A 20,404-nucleotide genomic window follows, 5' to 3' on the forward strand; every position below is an offset into this window, starting at 1 on the left:
CTGCTGCCTCGTTATCCTCTCCTCTAGTTATCCTCTCCTTAGAGGCGATCTCTTCCATTAATCTATTTGATTTTAAGATCGTTTTATGTTTTACATCAAAGTACAGATTTTTTTTATCTTGATTGTTGGCAATATTTTTCCTGTTTTTGTGGGTGTCTATCTTTCATAATTTCTGGAAAATTATTCAAATATTACCTCATCTGCATTCTCTCTACTGTTTTTCTGACACCACAATTTGACTTATGTCACAATTACTTACTATGTCCTCTATATCTATTACTATCTCTCCCAGAATTTCCCTCTTCATATATCCCTGTGCTGCACTCTTGGAATTTCCTCAGTGTGTGCATTCATTCATTCGGCCTAATCATATTTTTAAAAAAATATATCTAAATCTTTCCATTGAGTTTATGTTTGTTTCTTATTATTTTAACAGTTATGATTCACATCTAAAAGTTACTTCTCTTTCAAGTCTGCCTAAGCATTTTTTATATTTTGTTGCATGCTTATTAATAGATTCACTTTCATGTCTTACTTCATATGTGATTATTTTATATAGAATATATAATACAGATTATCCACTATCTGAATTTCCTTAAGGGGCAAAGGTATCTAAATTAGTTGTTTATTTCTAATGTTTTATTTATCTTTGGAGGAAAGTAGTCCTTCAAGGAAGAGCTGTGCTTGCTTCTGCTAAAAGCAAGAGGCACATCCACTTAGGGATATTGCACTCATCTTTCAAGTCTCAAGATTAGTAGCTTAATTCATGGGTCTCGGGCTCAACTTTTAATTGTCAAATTTGAAAGTAAGTAAATCACCAGGGTATGGATGACATACCAGGCTAGACACAGCTCTGCTCCTTTGCTGTTGCAAAGCTAAAAGGGCCTTTACTCTCACATTACTCACATTTCAGCCTCCAGGCTTTTATCTTTATTGTTTTAGATTGTTACATATCTTTCTGGGTTACTTTTTGTGAATCCAAAAATGTAATATAATCTATGTTTAAGGCAGGATCTAATTATTGGAAAACTCAGCTTATTTCTCACATGTACAAAATAAGGGGGAAATACTCTAAAGATAGCAAAATTAATTCAAAAACTGAGCAATTTTCTCTTTATAAAATTCAAGGGAAAGATTTCAATATCTATTTGAATTCTGCTTTCAAATTTTCCTGTACTTCTTAAGAGTCTTGGAAATTTAACTGTGACATTCAGTGTAAGAACTCTGACTATCCTCAATTCTAACAGGAAAAACCTGCCTTCCTCCTCTGCAAGCACTGATAAGGAATAAGAACATCACTGAATCATTTATGGAGGAAGCTTGAGAGACTTCTGGTCTAATTTCTTAGTACAGGCAAAAAGAAATCCCATCACATTCTCTCATCTCCCAACATCTATAATGCACCTGTTTTGTTGCAGCTGAAGTTAACCTAATAGGCTGGACTCTATTCTTCAGTGAACTTATAATCCATTAATTTTCTTATTTTTGTTACCTGGCTAAGCAATACAAAAGAACTCTGAACCGGGAGCCTAAAGCAATCATCCAGGCCCTGGTCACTGATTAAAAATCATCCACTACATCTCCACAGAACTCAGGTAGAACTCAGTGTATGCTCTCTACCCTAGGAGGGTCGATTCAGACCAGTGATCTTCAAACTGAACTCAATTCATTCGCTTCCTCAAAAGCCCCTATGCACAAACTTTTGGACTTTCAGATAAGTATTTTTTTTTCTTTTATAGGTTAGTTGGTTCACAAAATGTTAATACCAGAGGATAACCATTTTACAACCTTGAGCACTCCATGACACATATATAGAAAATGATCATATTTATACAGCATCCTGGGATAATTGGCTAAAGCAATTCATAGCAACTGGCCTCAGAAATGCAGCATCCCATATCCTGCTCAACTGTCCTGAGGGACGATGGGTAAATAACGTGGTTTATATGTAGCCTACTCCCCTATACCAAGGTGTGCTGTGCACTGGTTGGGAAGTTCTGATTGAGATGACAGCTAGAACCCAATTCTATTGCTCATTCATGATTTTAACATGAGCCCCAAACTGTTTCCCAATCCTCTCTTTATTGTTCAAATTTAAGCTCTCCATGTCACTTATCTCCCACTCTGAACTAGGGTAATCCAAAGCCTCATTCAGTCATTGTGCCTTCTCAAGATATAAAGACGACCAAACCACCTTGCTATATTATGCATTAAAGAAACTAGCATGATGAAGATGGTGAAAATGAGTGCCAAAATTAATAAATCTAACAAAACCAGAACATTCTGAAGACAGATATGCACAGTTTGATAATAAAAGACCCATTAAAATAATACCAAAAGAAACTATGGTTTAAGAAGATATTGCAGCTCAGCTTCACATGGGATGGCCCAACTAGCACTGGTGGAACATAGCTAAGACAGATCTCGCATGCAACAGTCTAGGAGAAACTGCCCCAGTGACATTTGGAATGAAAAAAGGGAACTGCAAATAACTAGAGGAGCAAAGAACAAAGCTGTAAGGCCAGCATATGCAAAGGGAGAAAAGTATATATAGTTGCATCTATATAATCATAAAGCAAGATTGTTAAATAACTTTTGTCAAGTGAGTTTAGAAATATGGTTTTCCAACAAAGAGATAAACCAGAGGGTCTGTGTTACTATCAGTTGACCTTCTTATTGAAAATGCAGAGTCCTGGGTCATACCTCCAGACCTACTGAACATGAATCTTTAGTTAAGGAGCCTGGGTATGTGCAGGAAGTATCATAACAATAATTATGTTTCTGTAAAGAAAGAGAACAGGCAAACATGTCTAGAGGGTAACTAGGCCTTTGGTGGTAGGTGCGGTGTGGCATAAACAGTTGCTGGGAGTTAAAGCTGTATGCCTAAAACTTACATGGTATTTTAAGCCAATATTTTAACTCAATACAAATAAAAAACAAACTTTAAAATATTAATATGTATGTTTGTGTGCGTAGGTAGGTGTGGGTGTGGGTGAGCAAACAACAGACAGAAAGAGACAGAGAAAGAGAGACAAGTGGGAGGAATTTCACAGAAATGGTATCATATAACCAAAAAATTTCACTGGGAGAAAGGCTTATTTAGATGTCATTTATTTCAGAAACCTTTTACTTGTTTTAACATACATATTCATTATCATTTCTTAAAAATACAATAGTAAGCCTAGACCTAGAATTCTCTCTACAAAACAGCTAACTACAGGTCTAGGAATAAATGAAACTAAATAATAATGAAGTCGGAAGTCTTACAATTTAAACAGAAATAAATAACAGAATACTAAATAAACTTCAGTAATTTGAACTCCTTAAGAAAACTACCATGACTGTATGTGTTGGCAGAAGAGCAAGAACACATTTATTTGTAGAATAAGGGTTAGTTGCTTGGGCTCTATGGAGACAGGAAGAAAGGAGGAGAGAGTGGGATGAAATTCACTAACCTTAAATATTAATTTCCTTAAGAAAATAAAAGACAATCCTCATATGACATTTAAATACTTCCTTATGCTCCCTTGTATAATATACAACTCATTTCTGAACAAAACATTCCCCAGTGCACACTGAGGGAAGGGAGAGAAAGCAAAACATTCAGAGAATTCCTGTTATGTTCCAGACACTGCATAAACATTTGATATAAATTGTCACATTTAAACTTCTCAAAAATGCTCAGAGGTTTGGAAGTTTAGGAAATGGAGGCTCAGAGGTTGGATGACTCACCCAAGGCTCAAAGCCAGCAAGGGGCACTGAGGATTTAATCTCCAGGTTACACTTTTAAGTTTTAAAACATCCTATGCAAAGATTCCAAAACAAAGGAAAATGGAGTCTCCAACTCTCAAAGCTATACAATGGTAAGATTATGGGGGATCTGAATAAGGGCACTAGCATGCCGCAAAAGTAAAGAAAAGAGAGAGGTCTCAGCCTCTGAACTGTGGTGCTGTCCTTTGACAGACATGACAACACCAGGTGCAGCAGCACAAGGGCTGACAATGGACCCCACGAAACGCACCCCAAAACCATAAACCAAAGAATGATGAAAAGGGTTTGAGTATCACTCTTAGGCTGGCAGCTGGTTTATCATTTGTTTTTCTGGACAGAAGAGATTACAGTGACAGAATAATGGGCAAATAGACCTGGTATTACTGCACAATAAGCTCTGTCCCCACACTGAAAATAATTTCTTATCCAAGAACACACTGGGTTCCCCATACTTCTCACCACTAAAAGCTCACTCCCATCTACCCTTAATGGCCCTAAGAGAGTTCAGGACCCCAAGCTGGGGCCTTCATAATAGACTCTGTATTGATCAGCTTCTGGTACAAGGTGCAATCTAACCTCTCCCAAAGTTACTAAAAGTCTCACAGTTGTAAAGCTAAAGAAGACCTAGAATTCTCTCTAAAAAATAGCTAGAAATAAACGAAACAAAATAAATGCATATGGGTTAACATGTCAATATCAAAAACAACATCATGATATAAAGAGTTAAATTTAAATTATTTCCCCTAGAAGAGGGATAAGTGGCAGGTAATCCAGAGTTAGAGAACACTAAAAACGAATCTAAATCTACTGTTGGAATATGTTTCTAATATTAAATGCTATATGCAGGCATAGGGCTAAGCATGCGTGTGTGTTTGTGTGTGAGAGAGAGAGAGAGAGAGACAGACAGACAGACAGACAGACGGAGAGAGGAGTAGGGGGAGAGATGTTATTCTACAGAGGAGAGATCTGAGACTTGGTTTAGATTTTGAAATATACTGCCACATTTTAAACATCAGTACCAATATGCATCAATAATTATGGAAATAATATTAAACAGTTCCATTCCTAGGGACATATAACGAAACAATATTCATTATATACATCAATGTGAGTACAACAACAAAAAAAATGGAAAGATTCTAAATGTCCATCAAGAAAAAAACTGATTATTAATTGTAGTCATTCTTACAATAGAATATTATACAGCTACTAGAAATGATTATGTAAATCTATGTTGACGCAAAAAGATGTACACAGATATCATAAATGAAAATGCAAGGAGGTCACTGAGCAGTAAATACTGCATGGTTCTTCGATTTCATTTTCTGCATAAACGACTCTGAGTTAACACTGCGGTCTGTTGAAGAGGAGGGGCTGACCTTTCCAAAGGGAAAAGGAGCACTCATAAGGGCTTTGGGCAAAGGTGCACAAGAATGAGGGGTGAGGAGTCCCAGAGAAGTCTTCAAAATATGAAAGCAACTGAACAAATGCTACATCGTGCGGGCCTGAGCAAAGATTCTGCTTTTCACGCTAGATCATCCTTGAGAGGCCACCGAACAGTTTGCATTTCACAGGGGAGGCCCGGGGGAAGTATAATGGCTGCACAAGGTCACTGGAGGGTAAATGATGGTCAGGCTACTCTGCCCTCCTGCCATTAGGATTGATGATGGATCCCTGTGGTCCTGAATGCATGCCTGATAGCTGGCACCTGGAATAGGGTGTGGGCCTACGTAGGTGAGTACACCTGGGCTGAGATGGGGCCTAGGAGAGCGGCATCACAGGGATGCCAGAGGAGCAGAACCACCAGAACAAGCGAGAGAGCAGAACAGAACCACCAGAGAAGCAGAGGCCACAAGAGAACACCAGAGAGCCCAGAAAGAGTGAAGATTCGCCAGGGGCTAGGAGGCCCGCCTGCCATGTACCTGGTAAAATTTCAATAAAGCCTGAAGAAGCCACTGAGGGCTCCAGGACTCTCCTCTCTTTCATCCATCTGCATAGGGTCCTAGAGATCCCGCTCTGTGCCTTCCTGCTGCTATGGTCACCCTCAAGCAGGGGTTGAGCCAGAGCCTGTCTAAAGAGCCCAAGCTTGGTCTTACCTCACAGCACAAGATTGTGGGGCCCCAGCTTCCTGAACAACATCTACTCTTGGGTACTCTCTTGCTTTAATTCTCTCTTGCCTCTTCCTCGGTCTCCCTTGTCTACTTTCTAGAGCTTTCCATAAAGTCACAGAGAAAGCCCACCACCTGGCACTCCTCCCTTGTCCTCTCAGGGGCACCTACCTTGATAAAACTTAACTTCCCTTCCCGTGAATTATCTCAGCTAATAAGTATACTGCTTAACAACCAAGACAATTTCAAATGGGCTTTTAAGTTTGGGTTAAATTCAAGGCCTCTGTTTGAACTTCTTAGCTCTACTATTCTTTTGTAAGTTGTACAAGGGCTCCTTTCCTTTCTATGTGTCTACATGTGTGGGGGGGAAATAAAAGTTATTATACACTCTTCCAAGTCAGTATTTGAATTTCTGAGAAGTAATTTAGTGTGAAGCTCAGAAAACCCTATATCAAAGTACGAAGTGCACTGGGCCTCTTGAATTCTAATTTATTTTGAAACCACTCAATTTTCAAAGTAAAAAGAAACTGGAAAAACATTTCTGGGGTTTTTTTTTTGTTTGTTTGTTTAAAACAATAGAAGCATGCATCTCAATAATGTCAATCAAATTTAATTAACATAAAATAATCTGGGTCCTTCCCCCTTCCCTGAATTTTTTAGTATGTGTACCATGCCCTCTGCTGGTCATACTTTTCGTGAATGACCACAGTTTAAGAGGTCAGGAAAGGAACCATTAATTCCTTATCAAGAACAGCCTGGACTCCCCATACTTCTCACCACCAACGCTCTCTCCCAGCTACTTTTAATGACCCTTAAGAGTTCAGGACCTCTAACGGGGACCTCAATAACAGACTCTATTGATTAGCTTCTGGTACAAGGTGCAGTCTAATCTCTCCCAAAGTTCCATTACTTTCAATCTCCTTCACCTTCTCGTCTCCAAAATGTCAAATACCTTTTAAAGATTTATAGCATCATGATATAAAGAGTTAAGTTTAAATTATTTCCCTAGAAGAGGGATAAGTGGCAGGTAATCCAGAGTTAGAAAATAATCTAAATCTACTGTTGGAATATGTTTCTAATTAAATGTGGCCTCAAGTAATAGGAAAGTTGATATATATACTCTGGCTGGGCAAAGAAAATAACAATGTGCAATATGTTTAGAAATAGAGCCTAAATTTTTGCTGTCAAATAAGCCAAAGTAAATAATGCACTAAAATTTAATCATTCTAACCACATTCTATATTAAGGTGGTAAAAGTGAATCAAGTAAATTGGCTCACCCAAGACACTGTGCAAGTTGGCGATAACAAAGGATTACCTAAGAGCAGAAGAAATCAGAGAAACCCTGAACGTAGACATGAAATATCAGAATATACCACCAACTGAAAAACATGTCAATAATCTCCTTTAAAAGTAAAGGCAGATTTGCTTTGCCTCCTCTTATGCCCTCATAGCAACTCCCATAAAAGCTATCATCATTCCTTCTCATTCTTGCTTGCTAAACTTCAATTCCAGAAACACTATTGATTGACCAAGACACTGTGCTGGCACTGGGCACAAAAAGAATAATATGATACCATTCCTGTACCCAAATTGCTCACAGTCTGGTACAGAAGGCAAAAGGTGAGGAAACAAGCTACCAATTATTCCAAATGCATCAAGGGAATAATACCCAAGGTACAGAAGCAATACATATAAAAGACAGGTGAATTCTGGGGCGGTGAGGGAAGAGATGGTATGAGAGCGTTTTTACAGAATAGGTGCTGGACTTGGAGACCTGCACGTTCAGACGAGGCCCTCCAAACTGAGGGGCAGTACCTGCCTGCTGCTTCCTGGAAAGCCTATGTGGGGTTTCAAGAGTAACATTGATAAGAAAAGTAAAACCAGGAATTCTGTCAGGTTGTCTCAGGGGTGAGGCGAGTGGCTGAACTAAAGGCAGGAGAGGTGGCCCAAACACAGGTCTTGGGGAACCCAGACAAGTGACGTGGCCTCCTCTGTCTGTTAAGAGGCGGGAACTTGGAGCTTAGCCTGTGCTCGACAAGAAGCCACTGAAGACGTCAAACCAGGGAGCAGGAGCAGTCATATTCGAGTATCAACAAGATTAAAAACTTTTCTGTTATCTTACTAGTTTTTCTGCAACGTTCGCCAAAGTCCTTTCCACTCTTGCCGCTTGTCTACTTTAAAGAGCTGGTATGGCTAGTACTGGAGTGAGGTGGGAAGGTGAGTGGACGCAAACCGCCTCGTGGCAGTTGGTACCTTGTCGTCATCAGTGCGCGCCGTGAGCAGTGCACATGCGCAGACACTCCGCCGGCTCTCCGCACGTGCACACGTGCACACCGTGTTCCCGGAAATGCGCTCTGGGGAAAGTTAGCAAACTTCCCAAAAGCAAAAAGGAGGTACATAATGCACGTAAACACTCAGATCTCAAAAACCTAAATGGATGTTAACTAAGGTCATTGATTTTGCCTATTCATTTCCAGTAAGAAAACAATCAGTTCTCTACAAATGAAAATAATGCAAACAGAATTTTTGAGAAAGTATTTTATTATTTTTAAATGTGCAAAAGTGGATCCCTATGATCTGTGAAGATTTAAAGTTCTCGTAAGCAAACGGCATCTTTAAAAGCTACCTCAATCTAAAAATATAGACATTCCCCTTACATGGGGCTGCCAGGATTGGCAAATCACTATTTCTAGAGCGGATCGTTTCATTTCCAAGTCAAATGCCACCAGAAAGAGGGCATTTACCAAGAATAAATGCATTTTTTAACTCAGTTCACCAACTGAATTGAAAGTAATCTTGTTCTTTCTGCTAATTCACCCCCAGCACAAACACCAGTCAAGTTGCTTACAACAGGCAAAGTGCAAAAGGAAGAAACATATGAGGGCTAGGGTTTTTATACACTAGTAAGCGATTCTGACTACAAACTCTTAAAATAAATGAACTATTCTGATAGCACCCCCTAGTGACCAAAAGCACTTTTCCACCCAAATGAACTAAACTGACTGAAGGCAATGCTTTTTTAAAAAAAACAATTAAAAATTAATGAAAACATCAATTACATTATAATCTGGGAATATCTGTCCCAGTTAAACCAATAACTTGAACATTAACTGGCCAACCGTTCTCTCAGCTCTACAACAGGAAAAAATAACATTCTCAACCAGCGGAGTCCTCTTGCTTTGAGTATGTTTGAGTCCCTCCTAAGATATGCTACCAATACATAAGGTTATGAGGAAAACAAAAACAAAGCAGTATGAGAGCAGGCTTTGTGGTATCTTCAGGCCCGCCTGAATCATTAGGAGAATTTTATATTAAATTCATTACATATGTCATGATAGAAGTCAGTTCACTTCTCTTTCATAGACCTCATACACTGCCTCCTTTTTATTTACTCAGCTCTCAGGAGAACTACAAAAAGCAAAGAACTTTCTGAAAATGGCCTGCCATCACCCATAACTATTAATTTCTTCATAAAATCCTGTCTTCAAACTTGAGATTTTTGTTTTTTCACATGAATTATGTAAAATAAAAACGTGTTTATTTTGATTTGATAATTGAAATATATAATTTAAAATGAAAGGAGTAACAATTTAAAGTACTTTACCATTACCTTTCAACCCCCAGCCCAGTAAAAAAAAAAAATCCTTCCTAAGATCTTCGGACAAACCTAATATACCTTCAATCCTTCTGTTCCAAATCTGAATCCTTCCACAAAGCAAAATTCTTTTGCTCAGTTCACATTCTAAAACAGCACCGAACTAAACTCACTGTTGCCCTCTACTGGGAAGACTTGGAACAAAAGCTAAACTGCATAGGTCAAGCAGTTGAAATCACTCCAGTTTTGTTGATAGCATATACCCTTCAATAGCTTATAAATTAAAAATAAGATTCTTGAAAGCACAACTTTTCACAAGTGCAGAGTTATTTTCTTCCTTCGTCAACTAAAAGAAGACATTAAATGACAGCAAACTGGAAAACTGGCTTCAGACTGCCACTACGAGGACATGAGGACATGACCTTGGTCAAGACCATCTCCCTAGGTCTCAAATTTCAGGTCTGCAAATGGAAGACTCCTGATCAGGAGATATTTATGGTTCTGGCTGCTATTTTCTGGTCATACTTCAAAATATTTAGAGCTGTTTTAAAATCAGTCTTATTAATTTAATATATCTAACCCTCAGTTGGGTTACTCAGGATTTCACTGTATGTTATAAGGGTGTGAAGTAAATGAGATCGGCAGGAGCCAGCTATCTAGCATTGTACTTGAAGGTGCACAGTAAGTATGAGTTTTCTTTTGTCTTCTCTCCCTACATCCCCTATCTCACAGCTCCAGACCTTTCCCACCCCTGTAGGATACATTTTATGTCCATGTGTTTGCACCCCTCTGCCTGGACAGGGCCCTTCATCCGTCCATACCTCAGTGCCTATACCTCAAAGTGGTGGTTACAATGGTAGCAGTTATGAGAGCACCAGCAGAAATGGGAAGAGCAGCAGCACTAATAAAATATGTTACAAAAACAATAAAATCCCATTATAATAACAAAACCAATAATGTAATTTATGTGATTATTAAATAAAATGTACTGTATTTGTGATAATAACTTGTGCCTTAATTATTTTGTGCCAACTACTGTGCTATATACATCCTATACGTGACCTAATTTAGTCCTCAAAAGCAGCTATTAATACTTTTCCCATTTTATAAGTGAGACTGAGTTTCTGATGGGTTTTAAAAGCTATTGATGCTACCAAACTCTCACCCTCCATCTCTTCCCTTCAAAATCTCCAGAGCCCTTTTATACCCTACTCTTCCCCACATCTGCCAGAACTCTGATAAACTCCCCACATTCCTACACTGACACTTTAGCATCTCATAGTCACCACGAAAGGTGTGGACAGCCCCTATGTGTGTTAAATGGCAGACAAAATGTTCCAGGAAGGACAAATGTACCCCCACTGCTACTTATGCCATGTACCTCTGTTTACCTTCTCCATCTACATCTCCTTCCTATCCTCTCCCTTCTTCCTTCTGAGGTATGATTTAGTGGAAAGAACATGGAATCAGAAACAAGATTGCCTTTTATTAGCCATGAGACTTTAGGCAAGTCATTTCAGCATTCATACTTTCATCCCTGAAGTATACTAACACCTGCCCCGCCTATCTTCCAGCACAGCTGGTCAGAATAAATAAAGCATATAGGAAAGGGATCTAAAAGTTGTAAAAGAATATCAGCTATGTGTGTATTTAATTCTTACTATTCTTAGGTCTCCACAAACACACACCCTGCACTTCTCATAGTAGAGAGGGTTTGCTGCAGTGAGGGAAAGCCCTGGCTCGTGGCCACTGCAGCGCCTTGATGGGGCAGAAAAGAATACATGAAGACAGATCAATGGCAGCAGCAATGAAATAACAATTGCAATCCTGTTCCTTCTTTTTATAGGCTTCCCCAGGCTTCTTCACTATCCCACCCAAGCAACAGCAATAGAGAACAACACCCCCCACCCCCACCCACCTCACTACCAGGATGCTTTTCTCACATCCTATTTCACTACATCCTTCTAAAATGCTCATCTTCTGGAAACAGGGCAATCATGCTCTTATTTACATGAGAGTCATGGCAGCCACAGTTGACTGAGCATGGTGTCAAAAAGAGCACCAGACATACCATGCAGCTCATCGCCCATCCTCCCGGCAACTCAACTTAAATGTCCTTGGCTCTATTGGACAGATTAGGCCAGAGAGTTTAGGCCGCTCACCTGGTGAAGGTCACTGGTCCAGCTGTTGCTACTCCCAGACTAGAGAGAGAGGCTGGAGCTGCACCCTTCCCACTTCCTACCTAACTCTGAACATCACACACTAGCAATGTGCTTCTTGTCCATAAGATTGCATAAGATTGTCCATAAATCATAGGAAAATGCTATCATTAATAACCTGTAAATATACAATCATACAAGAAAGCCAGGTTTTCTAAAAACAGACCAAGGAGCCAGTACAAGAAGTACATTCAGTCTATATTTTAATATTTAATATACTGAATATGATGATAATGTAGCCCTCCTATCAAGAACTGCTTTTGCAATAAAGAAACCCCCAAGTTACACCTTTATCTTTAAATATAAAGAGCACCATCACCTACCCTGAAATGATTCAAAAAACAGAAATTATACACAGAAATTCTTTGCACTATTTTTTGGGCAACTTTTTTACATTGAAAGTTATTTCAAAATAAAAAATGAAAACAGGACACATTAACACATCAAGTATAAAATAAATGTGAGCTATAATAGTCCTACCCATTGATTTCTGAGTACATAGGAAGATCAACTGGGAACAGATTTGGGTCCTTAACCAATCATACAGCCTGATGTAAGAAAGGCCAGAACTCATACCGTTCCAGTCTTCCCAATGTGCAGTGGCCACACCAAATGTAGCTGTGATACAATATCACTGCCCACCTCCTGATAATGACTAACAATTTCTAACTTGTCAAATTCACAATTGAGAAAATTCAAACAGAAATTCTCCAACGAGTCTTCTTCCCATTTAAACAGACAACCACAATAAAAACAAACAAACAAAACATTCCTCACCTCATACCTCCTCTAACCAATATGCTTACTGGCTGAGCGCTTGCCATTTAGACATCTCTGTAGCTCCTAACCCTGAGCCCCCAACCTGCCACCGATGAGTTTTAGCCACAGAAAATGTGTGCATATAAGTGTGAATGTGGTGACTCAAGGTTCATTTTGCCAACTTAAAGCTCAGGCATCAGCCAACTCTGATGCTTAGATGTTCCTACAGAAGATGCGCTCTGTCCTAAGCATTGCATTCAATTTTTTTTGTTTTGTTGCATTGTGTTTTTTATTGTTACTATTTTTTTCCCTGATGCCTTATTTAGCTCCCCTATATTCCTCCTATAAGTGAACCATCTGGTGTTTTTTTTTTTTTTTCCTTCTGACTTATTTCACTGAGCATAATTTCTTTTAGCTCCGTCCATGTCGCTGCAAATGGCAATAATTTATCTTTTTGATTGCTGAATAGTATTCCATTGTGTTCAATTTTAACAGAGTGACATGCGCCCTTCTCTACCCAGTGAATCCAGGCAGCAGAGAGCCACCACACAAACTGTCAAACCCCACAGGATTGCAGGAAATAGGCCCTAGGAAGTCACATGAAAAAGAGGCATTCTCATCAAGGCATTCTTAACCACTGCACTACAAAAACCATCTATATCACTATATCACCAAGGAAACCACACCTTTCTGTTTCAGTATTTTAATATTTTTTTCCTGATTAGAAGAGTAAATTTATAGGAAGACAAGACTACATAACTTCATGGAATTCTGTGGCTTCCGACCAATGTTTTCCGTTACGGCCAAACATGAATGTGATCGGTCTCTGCTTCTCTTACACCAAAGGACAGTGCTGGTGAGCACCTGGGACTCCCTGAGAGCAGATACAATACCAGCCCCCACCCTCTCTTAAATATGAGAATTATTCATGGTAAAGAAAATGTATTAAAAATATCTTTGCTTTGGGCCTCCCTGGTGGCGCAGGGGGTTAAGCACCGCACTATAAAGCAATCCGCAGCCTCTGCAGCACGAGTTCAATCCCCCAGCCAGCCAGAGAGAAACCCACATGGCATAGCAGGCCTCTCCTGTCTTGCCTGCTGCTCCCCTCAGCAGTGTGTTTCAGTCAGTTTGCCTGTTCTCCTCCCCACTCTGTCTCTGGTGAATTCTCTTACCTCCCCCACCTCATCTCTCACCCCCGGCATCTCTGGCTTGTACCCCAGCTCTTGTATGTATAAATGGATAAATCTTCAAAATAAATAAATAAATCAACACGGTTGGTTGTGTCCATGTTTATCTAAGTCTCCAGAGTTTTGCCAACAGGCCCAGTTGTCATGGAAACACTCATATATCGATGGACTATCTGGAAATAGCTTAAAAACAGCTAACTGAGGAGACAAAATCCAAAGGGCCAACATCAACAAGGAGGCTCTGAGAAACAAATCTACAGCAGGAAGACTAGAGCACAATCAAGTAGGAGACCCCTGAGCAAATGGAAGCAGAAGTCCCTACAGATCATTCCCAAAACAATTAACATGAATAAGGCTATAGACTCCCCTGTACCAACTTTTACATAAAAGTGACCTAAACACTAGAAGAATCTACAATACATGAAGACATCCTCCAGCAAAGACTTTCAATGCACATGGCGATTAAAATAACCTGACTACTCTGTGGCCTAGATAACATGATTAGTTTCAAATCAGAAGCAACATAGTTGTCACCAATATGGAGAGCTCCTGGGAGGGAAGGATTTTCTCCTACTCACAGGAGAATTCCAGGATCCAGCCCAAGGCAAGCACTGCAGAGCTTCACATAAGTAAAAGTAAGAGTTTTAAGTGGCCTTTCCCTGGTACAACCCAGCACATGTGCTCTTTCCATCAGCAAAAGTTTGTAGGTACTTTCTGTGAACAAGATATGCACCTAAATCAGTGCTGTTTTGGTCAGTGTACTTGCCACAAAATCCACAGACCCAGAGTGGAGAGTGGCTGATAACCAAAGGGCGATTTAAAATGAAAAACATGACAGGAAAAGTCAACTCAATGATGTTAAAGAGCCAGGATAATATTACAATGGGCCAACTCTCTTTTCCATAAGATGTTGAAAGAACTCATTTATATTCTTCCTTCTGCTCCTCTGTGTGACTCTGAGATGTGTGGCCATTTTCCATTTATAGGGGAGGGTAACAAAACAGGCCCTGAGGTTTAAGTCCAAAATCAAAGTGCAACTAAATGGCAGAAGAAATGCTTGGAAAATCACATCTCCCAAAGCTCTAGCCACTTATGGTTTGAGATACATGCAAAATGGGATTTGCAAGGCATCACATACTAACATGTAATAAATAATTATATTTTCAAAGAAAGGAAATAAAGTCACAGCCTGAAGAGATTGTTGATTTTCATAAATTTATGGAAGCCTCACAGGAGAGTATGGATTAGATAGCAAGAGATTAGCTGGAATTTAGAATATAAAACTTGAAGTTACAATAATGCCATGAACTCAAGACTAAGTTTTGACCTTTACTTGATAAAATCTTTTTTCTAATTTATTTGCTCTGTGGTTATTTTTGTTTAATTTAGAAACTATTTTTGAACAACTAAATGACATGATCAGAAAGTTAATTTTTCAATAGTGTCAAAAGAATAGAAAGGAGGAGTAGAGGGAGAACATTCAAAAATCTACTACAACTGTCCAGTGAAAAGCAGGAGGGTAATGTCCCAAGCAATGCTGCAGAAAGAAATATGGAAAGACTTGGAAAGTGAATAGATGAGGAAGGCGGGGGGGGGGGGGGGGGGGGGGGGTGTAGGTGAGGAGGTTCCAGATAGAATAATAATCCCAGTGTTCTGAGGTTGGGTGACTTAGAAAGAAATACACAGCACAGCAAAATTAGGTTTGCGGGGGAAAGCAAAGCTTTTAGAAACACCCCACTGGTCAGCCATTTAAACAAGAAGTTGGAGGTGTGAAGTTAACTCTCTGGAGAGAGAACAGGCCTTCAAAAGCCCCTCTCATGGAACAGCTTCAGGATGAGATCACACAAAACTTTTACCAAAAAAAGCAGAGACCCAAAAAAAAAAAAAAAAAAAGTCCTTTGGGGACACATTCTATATAAGTTAATGGCTTTCTAAGAACCTTTTTCAACTCTGGCTGACATTTTAGGGATCTGATCAAAAGGCCCCATGCCAGACTCCAACACCCCCAGGGAATCTCTCCAGGCACCTTCTTTAGCTTTCCCTAGGGAGCTTCAAGCTCTGGGAGGGCACTTCAAGGATCTGTTACCTCAAATGGAAGCTGTAGCTTCTCTGTACTGCCCTTGAGTTGGGCTGCTCGGAAGGACCATCTGCCAAGCTCTCCCCTTCCCTCAGACAGACACCAAAAGACCAGCCCAGCTTGGGTCTCTGCAGTCCACACAACAACCCCCCAGCCCCAGCCAGGCCTCACCCCAAGCACAGCTCACTCCACAGAATCCCAGTCTAGGATAGGCACTCCTGCTCTATACAACAGTACAGAGTGGGTCACTTCTTGAAGAAATACATTCGCTAAATGTATTTCATATAGAATGTTTTAGAAAAGTCAATGCCTGGAAGTTAACATTCAGGGTTACTTAAAACCTGGCATGATGAGATGCAATCTCTAGTGCCTATTTATTTACAGGGCAGATAACTCAGATTCATATCAGCTTTCCCTACAACTATTAACTGTAAAAAGAAAAAATGGGACCGTCCTCTCCAAATCTGTGAGTAAATAATTTTAATACAATTTTAAAACCAAGCTAACCCAACCAGAGGTTAGATTTATTAGGTTTCATACCATAATAAAATCTGTAATTACAAACAGATAAAATTCAGAATAAATACATAAACGAACATATTCACACGTACCACCATTTTACACATCTAAAACCTAAGTGGATAGTTTTTCAGGTAATCATTAATATAATTCAGTTAACATAAGGTAGCCTATAAAAGGGACCGTGTTTTTTTCTTGTTGTTTGAGGAAAGAACCTATATTCTACAAGATTTGAAACTGCTTAAAAATGACGGCGCCTCATCTGTAAAATCCAAAGGAAAGATAGTCAAGGATATTTTTTACCTGTCCAATATTTAAACCTCCTCACAATCCCCTCCTCTATGGCCTCCTGAAGCAAAGCTGATAAACTGCAGAAAGGAACTCATTTGAGTTTCACACCCAAACACATAACAGGAAGCTGAGATAACCAAAAGGCAAAATGCAGTTATCTGAGAAATCACTAAGCAGATAAGCTCTAAATAAGATATCCCAGATTGTGTGGAAATCTTTCTCCTCTTTTTTTTATGCATTTCATTTCTCTGGGTGGGGGCACAGCTCCTACTGGGCCAAGAAGACTAATGTGCTTACCTTTTTGGCTCTTTGGGCTATGTCTGGTGTTCTTGTAAGCAGCTTCTCAATCAGGTATTCTCTGTTCTGCAAAACAAATATTCCCAACAGTTTAACATCAGATACAATACATAGAAATTCATAGTGATTTCAAAATAGCAGATTTACTTGGGTTTTTAAGCATGTTACCTTGGCTTTCTGGAAGAATTTGCATTTTAAAAGTTCTGCTGCTGTGGGCCTGAAAGATCAATAATAAATTAGAGTTGAAACAATGACCACTCAATAAATACACCGCCTTGATGAAACAACGTAACCCTAGATTATTTCTGGAAGACCAGTTTTAGGAATAGTAAGACCAGAAACTAAATTAATCATAAACTGGCACCAAATAAAACAGTGCCAATTTTCCAGTTCTTTCCAAACACCTCTACTGCAAAACACATAAACTCCTGTAGGTTAAATATTTGGGGCATGATCAATTTTCCATCCTTCATCCTTACACTTCACTAAGTGAATTCAGTGTTTCTAAAAGGTGGCAGACTGACATGTCTGTGAGCTAAATTCCTATATTTATTAGGAAGCCATAAAAGCTGCAATATGACCCTGTCAGAGAAACTATCGTCTCCAGTGCTCTATGACTCCCCACGAGTGGCAGTTTCTAAAGGAATCTACACATCAGGTGGACAAGCTGTGTCTGCCCACAGAGTAACCTTGTCTCAAGTGTGTGTGGACAACTATTGCTGGGGGAGGGAAATGTGATGGTGATTAAAAGCCTGCATTTTCATTTCAAAGCTTTACTGGATGGGTGTTTTTTCCCTCAGTGTCTTTTTACTTGTTTCTCTCTCATGTTTCCCATATAAACTGAAAGGTAGGTTTGAAGGCTTGACTAAGTTGAATCCAGCATTTGGCATTGGGTGAATGTCCTGCTGCCAAAAACCTTTCTTCTAATGGTGGTAGCATCTTTGTCTTAAGTAATTATTTCCTAGGAGGTGACAGAACACTGACTCATACTTCTAGTACTCCTTCCGTTTACTATCTGGGCATTCTTCCATTAAGAATAGCTTCCTTCATCAATAGTTCCTTCTAAAGAAAAAAAAAAAAAGATCATGCAGGAAGAATCAGATACATTTAGAGAGCATAGGACAGTCAACAAGGCAACTGGCCTGATCGCTTCAAAAACTCAGTGTCAGAGAAAGGGAAGGGAGAGATGTGAGGGAACTGTTCTGGATTAATACAGACTAAAAGAATCATCAAACCAAGGTCAAGTGTGACCCCTTGCCTGCTTGCTGCATTTGTAGATAAAGTGGAAGAGACTACCAAAGAGATTTGGAGATAATTTAGACATATGGGGGATATGCTAGGTATTAGACAATTTTAGGAAATTACTGTTCATTTTCTTTGGTGTGGAAAGTATTGTGGTTAAGTAGGAACATGTCTTTTAGTAGGGAATGCAAGCCCAGGTATTAAGCCTATTACTTATTTCAATCTGTTCAGCAAGTAAAATGTAGATAAATAATACAGAACATATGAAAAAGGTTGGAATTGTTGAATCTGGGTAGTGGTATAGAAGTAAGTAACACTACTTTTTTTTTTTACCTTTTCTGTATGTTTTAAATTTTTCTTAGTAAAAAAACTGGGAAGAAGTAAGGAAAGTAATACTAAATATTGTGATTTCCAAATGGATAAGCAGTATTATGTTGAGGGGTGTGTAAGTTTAAAAGGAGTCCTTGTATTTGAAAAGATTAGAAGCCACTGCTCTGGAATAAGCAAGTTCCATAAAAAGCTTCTGCAGACCAAACTTGAACATATAAAAGAATTAGGATGGGCCTCCCTTGTGGCACAAGGGGTTAAGACGCAATCTATGAAGCAATCCGCAGCCACTGCAGCACAAGTTCGATCCCCGGGCAGGGAGCAACCCATAAGGCGCCACAGATCTCTTCTGACTCACCCATTGCTCCTCTCAGCAGTGTATTTCAGTCAATCTGCCTGTTCTGTTACCCACTCTGTCTCTGGTGGATCCTCCCACAGCCCCCCGCATGCCTCTGGCCTGTGCCCCAGTTCTAGTATGCATAAATAAATCAATCTTAAAAAAATTAAATTAAAGAATTAGGAACTGTCATTAAGTGGCTCAGTATACAAACTGTCTAAATCTAAAGGGGTTGTAAACTGCCTTTCTGTGCAAAGAACTTTTCTACTTAAACTGTATCACCCTTCTCCTGAGTTTCAAGCGGAATGTTGGTTACAGGTACTCGGCAAAGAATCTCGAATCACCACACTCCCTACAATAAACAGCCAATGATTACTAATTGCTTTGAGTTAAAAAAAGGTCTGAACAATAAGCAGATCATTTTGTGTGTCATCTCCCTTGGCAAGCTGGTTAAAGTTCAAGCAGTTGTACCTTATTAACAAAACACTAGAACTGATACCACTATTTTACATGATTTCAGTTTATTATTTTAGCATATACATCACAATGTTTTTGGCCTCCAGTTACTCCAAATGCATCCTTCCCTTCTCTCAATAAATATTTATTAAGCATCTACTATTTGTTAGGCATTATCTAGGTGACAGGCATATGGCAGTTAATACGACAGACGTAAATACTACCTCCAACAACTTAGAAACTAGCAAATAAGAGCGTGTACTGTTAAGACTATAAGGGGAACATTCAAACATTTCAAAATTGCATTTGGGTGGGAGGAGAGGGTTACTGAGAAAACAGAGAACCCTCATAAAATGGACCAAGCATGTTTGCTACCTCACAACATGAAACCAAATTTAAAGAACCAAGAGGCATATAAAATAACCTAGACTGAGTTTTGAAAAGTGAAAAGAAACTGAAGAAAACCACAAAACGATGAAGGAATCCAAAGTTAGAGCTGAAATCCTCATTGTCTCTAGCTGATACAGTTGTAATTGCCTCCCAGTAGTCTCCTTGCCATTTCTCTCCTCCTTATTTCAATCTATCATCCACACTACTCCTGCGTTGGCTTCTAGAACATCCCAATTTCTTATCCATCCTAACAGATTTCAAAGACTTGGGAGATCCTGACTTCGCCAGCCCACTTTCTCATCTCAGCCCATGTAACTTAAACCTGCCCTCCAAATACAATGATGCCTTCATCCATTTCTTGCTTACTCAAGACAAAGAAAACACTGCTTTTCTTTCCTTGGATTTTCTTTTTGTAACCAATTGGCACACCCTTGTTCATCAGTGAAGAACCAATTTAAATATCATCCATCTTCAGAGGTACTTCTCCCAGCTCCTGTAAGTTAAAATCATCGCCTCTTTTCAATGCTTCATACACATCTTCATACAATGCTTCATTCATACCCACACTCCCCTATTTTGTAACTATCTGTTTCTTTTCTCCCTGCCTCCACCTCACTAGGTTATAAGTCCCTCCAGGACAGGAACCACATGGTATTCATTTTTAATAACCTTGACATTTCATACTATCATCAAACATGGGGTGAAAGTGACGCTATCAAACATCTCAACACAGAACCACAACTCCTGAAGCTAGCACGGAGTTCTAATGTCTCATTCAGAAAAAATGGGGAGCAGAAGGACACAATGAATATAATGATAGCAAAAAG

At 39.4% G+C, this 20,404-nt stretch overlaps 1 protein-coding gene across 5 annotated transcripts in view; it reads right to left on the bottom strand.

Moving 5' to 3' along the window:
• The window catches only part of STK39 (serine/threonine kinase 39), a 269,704-nt gene that overhangs the window by 142,193 nt on the left and 107,107 nt on the right, over positions 1–20,404 (bottom strand). For all 5 annotated transcript variants that reach the window (XM_037523465.1, XM_054699833.1, XM_054699830.1 and 2 more), the window contains exons 9-10: positions 16,994–17,042; positions 16,826–16,891 (exon numbers count right to left, since the gene is read on the bottom strand). In XM_037523465.1, the coding sequence (XP_037379362.1) occupies positions 16,826–16,891; positions 16,994–17,042 (115 nt within the window). The remainder of the gene's footprint in view (positions 1–16,825; positions 16,892–16,993; positions 17,043–20,404) is intronic.

Source organism: Talpa occidentalis, unplaced genomic scaffold (genome assembly GCF_014898055.3).
Source record: "Talpa occidentalis isolate TD23 unplaced genomic scaffold, MPIMG_talOcc4v2.1 talOcc4.3, whole genome shotgun sequence".
NCBI classification, from domain to species: domain Eukaryota; kingdom Metazoa; phylum Chordata; class Mammalia; order Eulipotyphla; family Talpidae; genus Talpa; species Talpa occidentalis.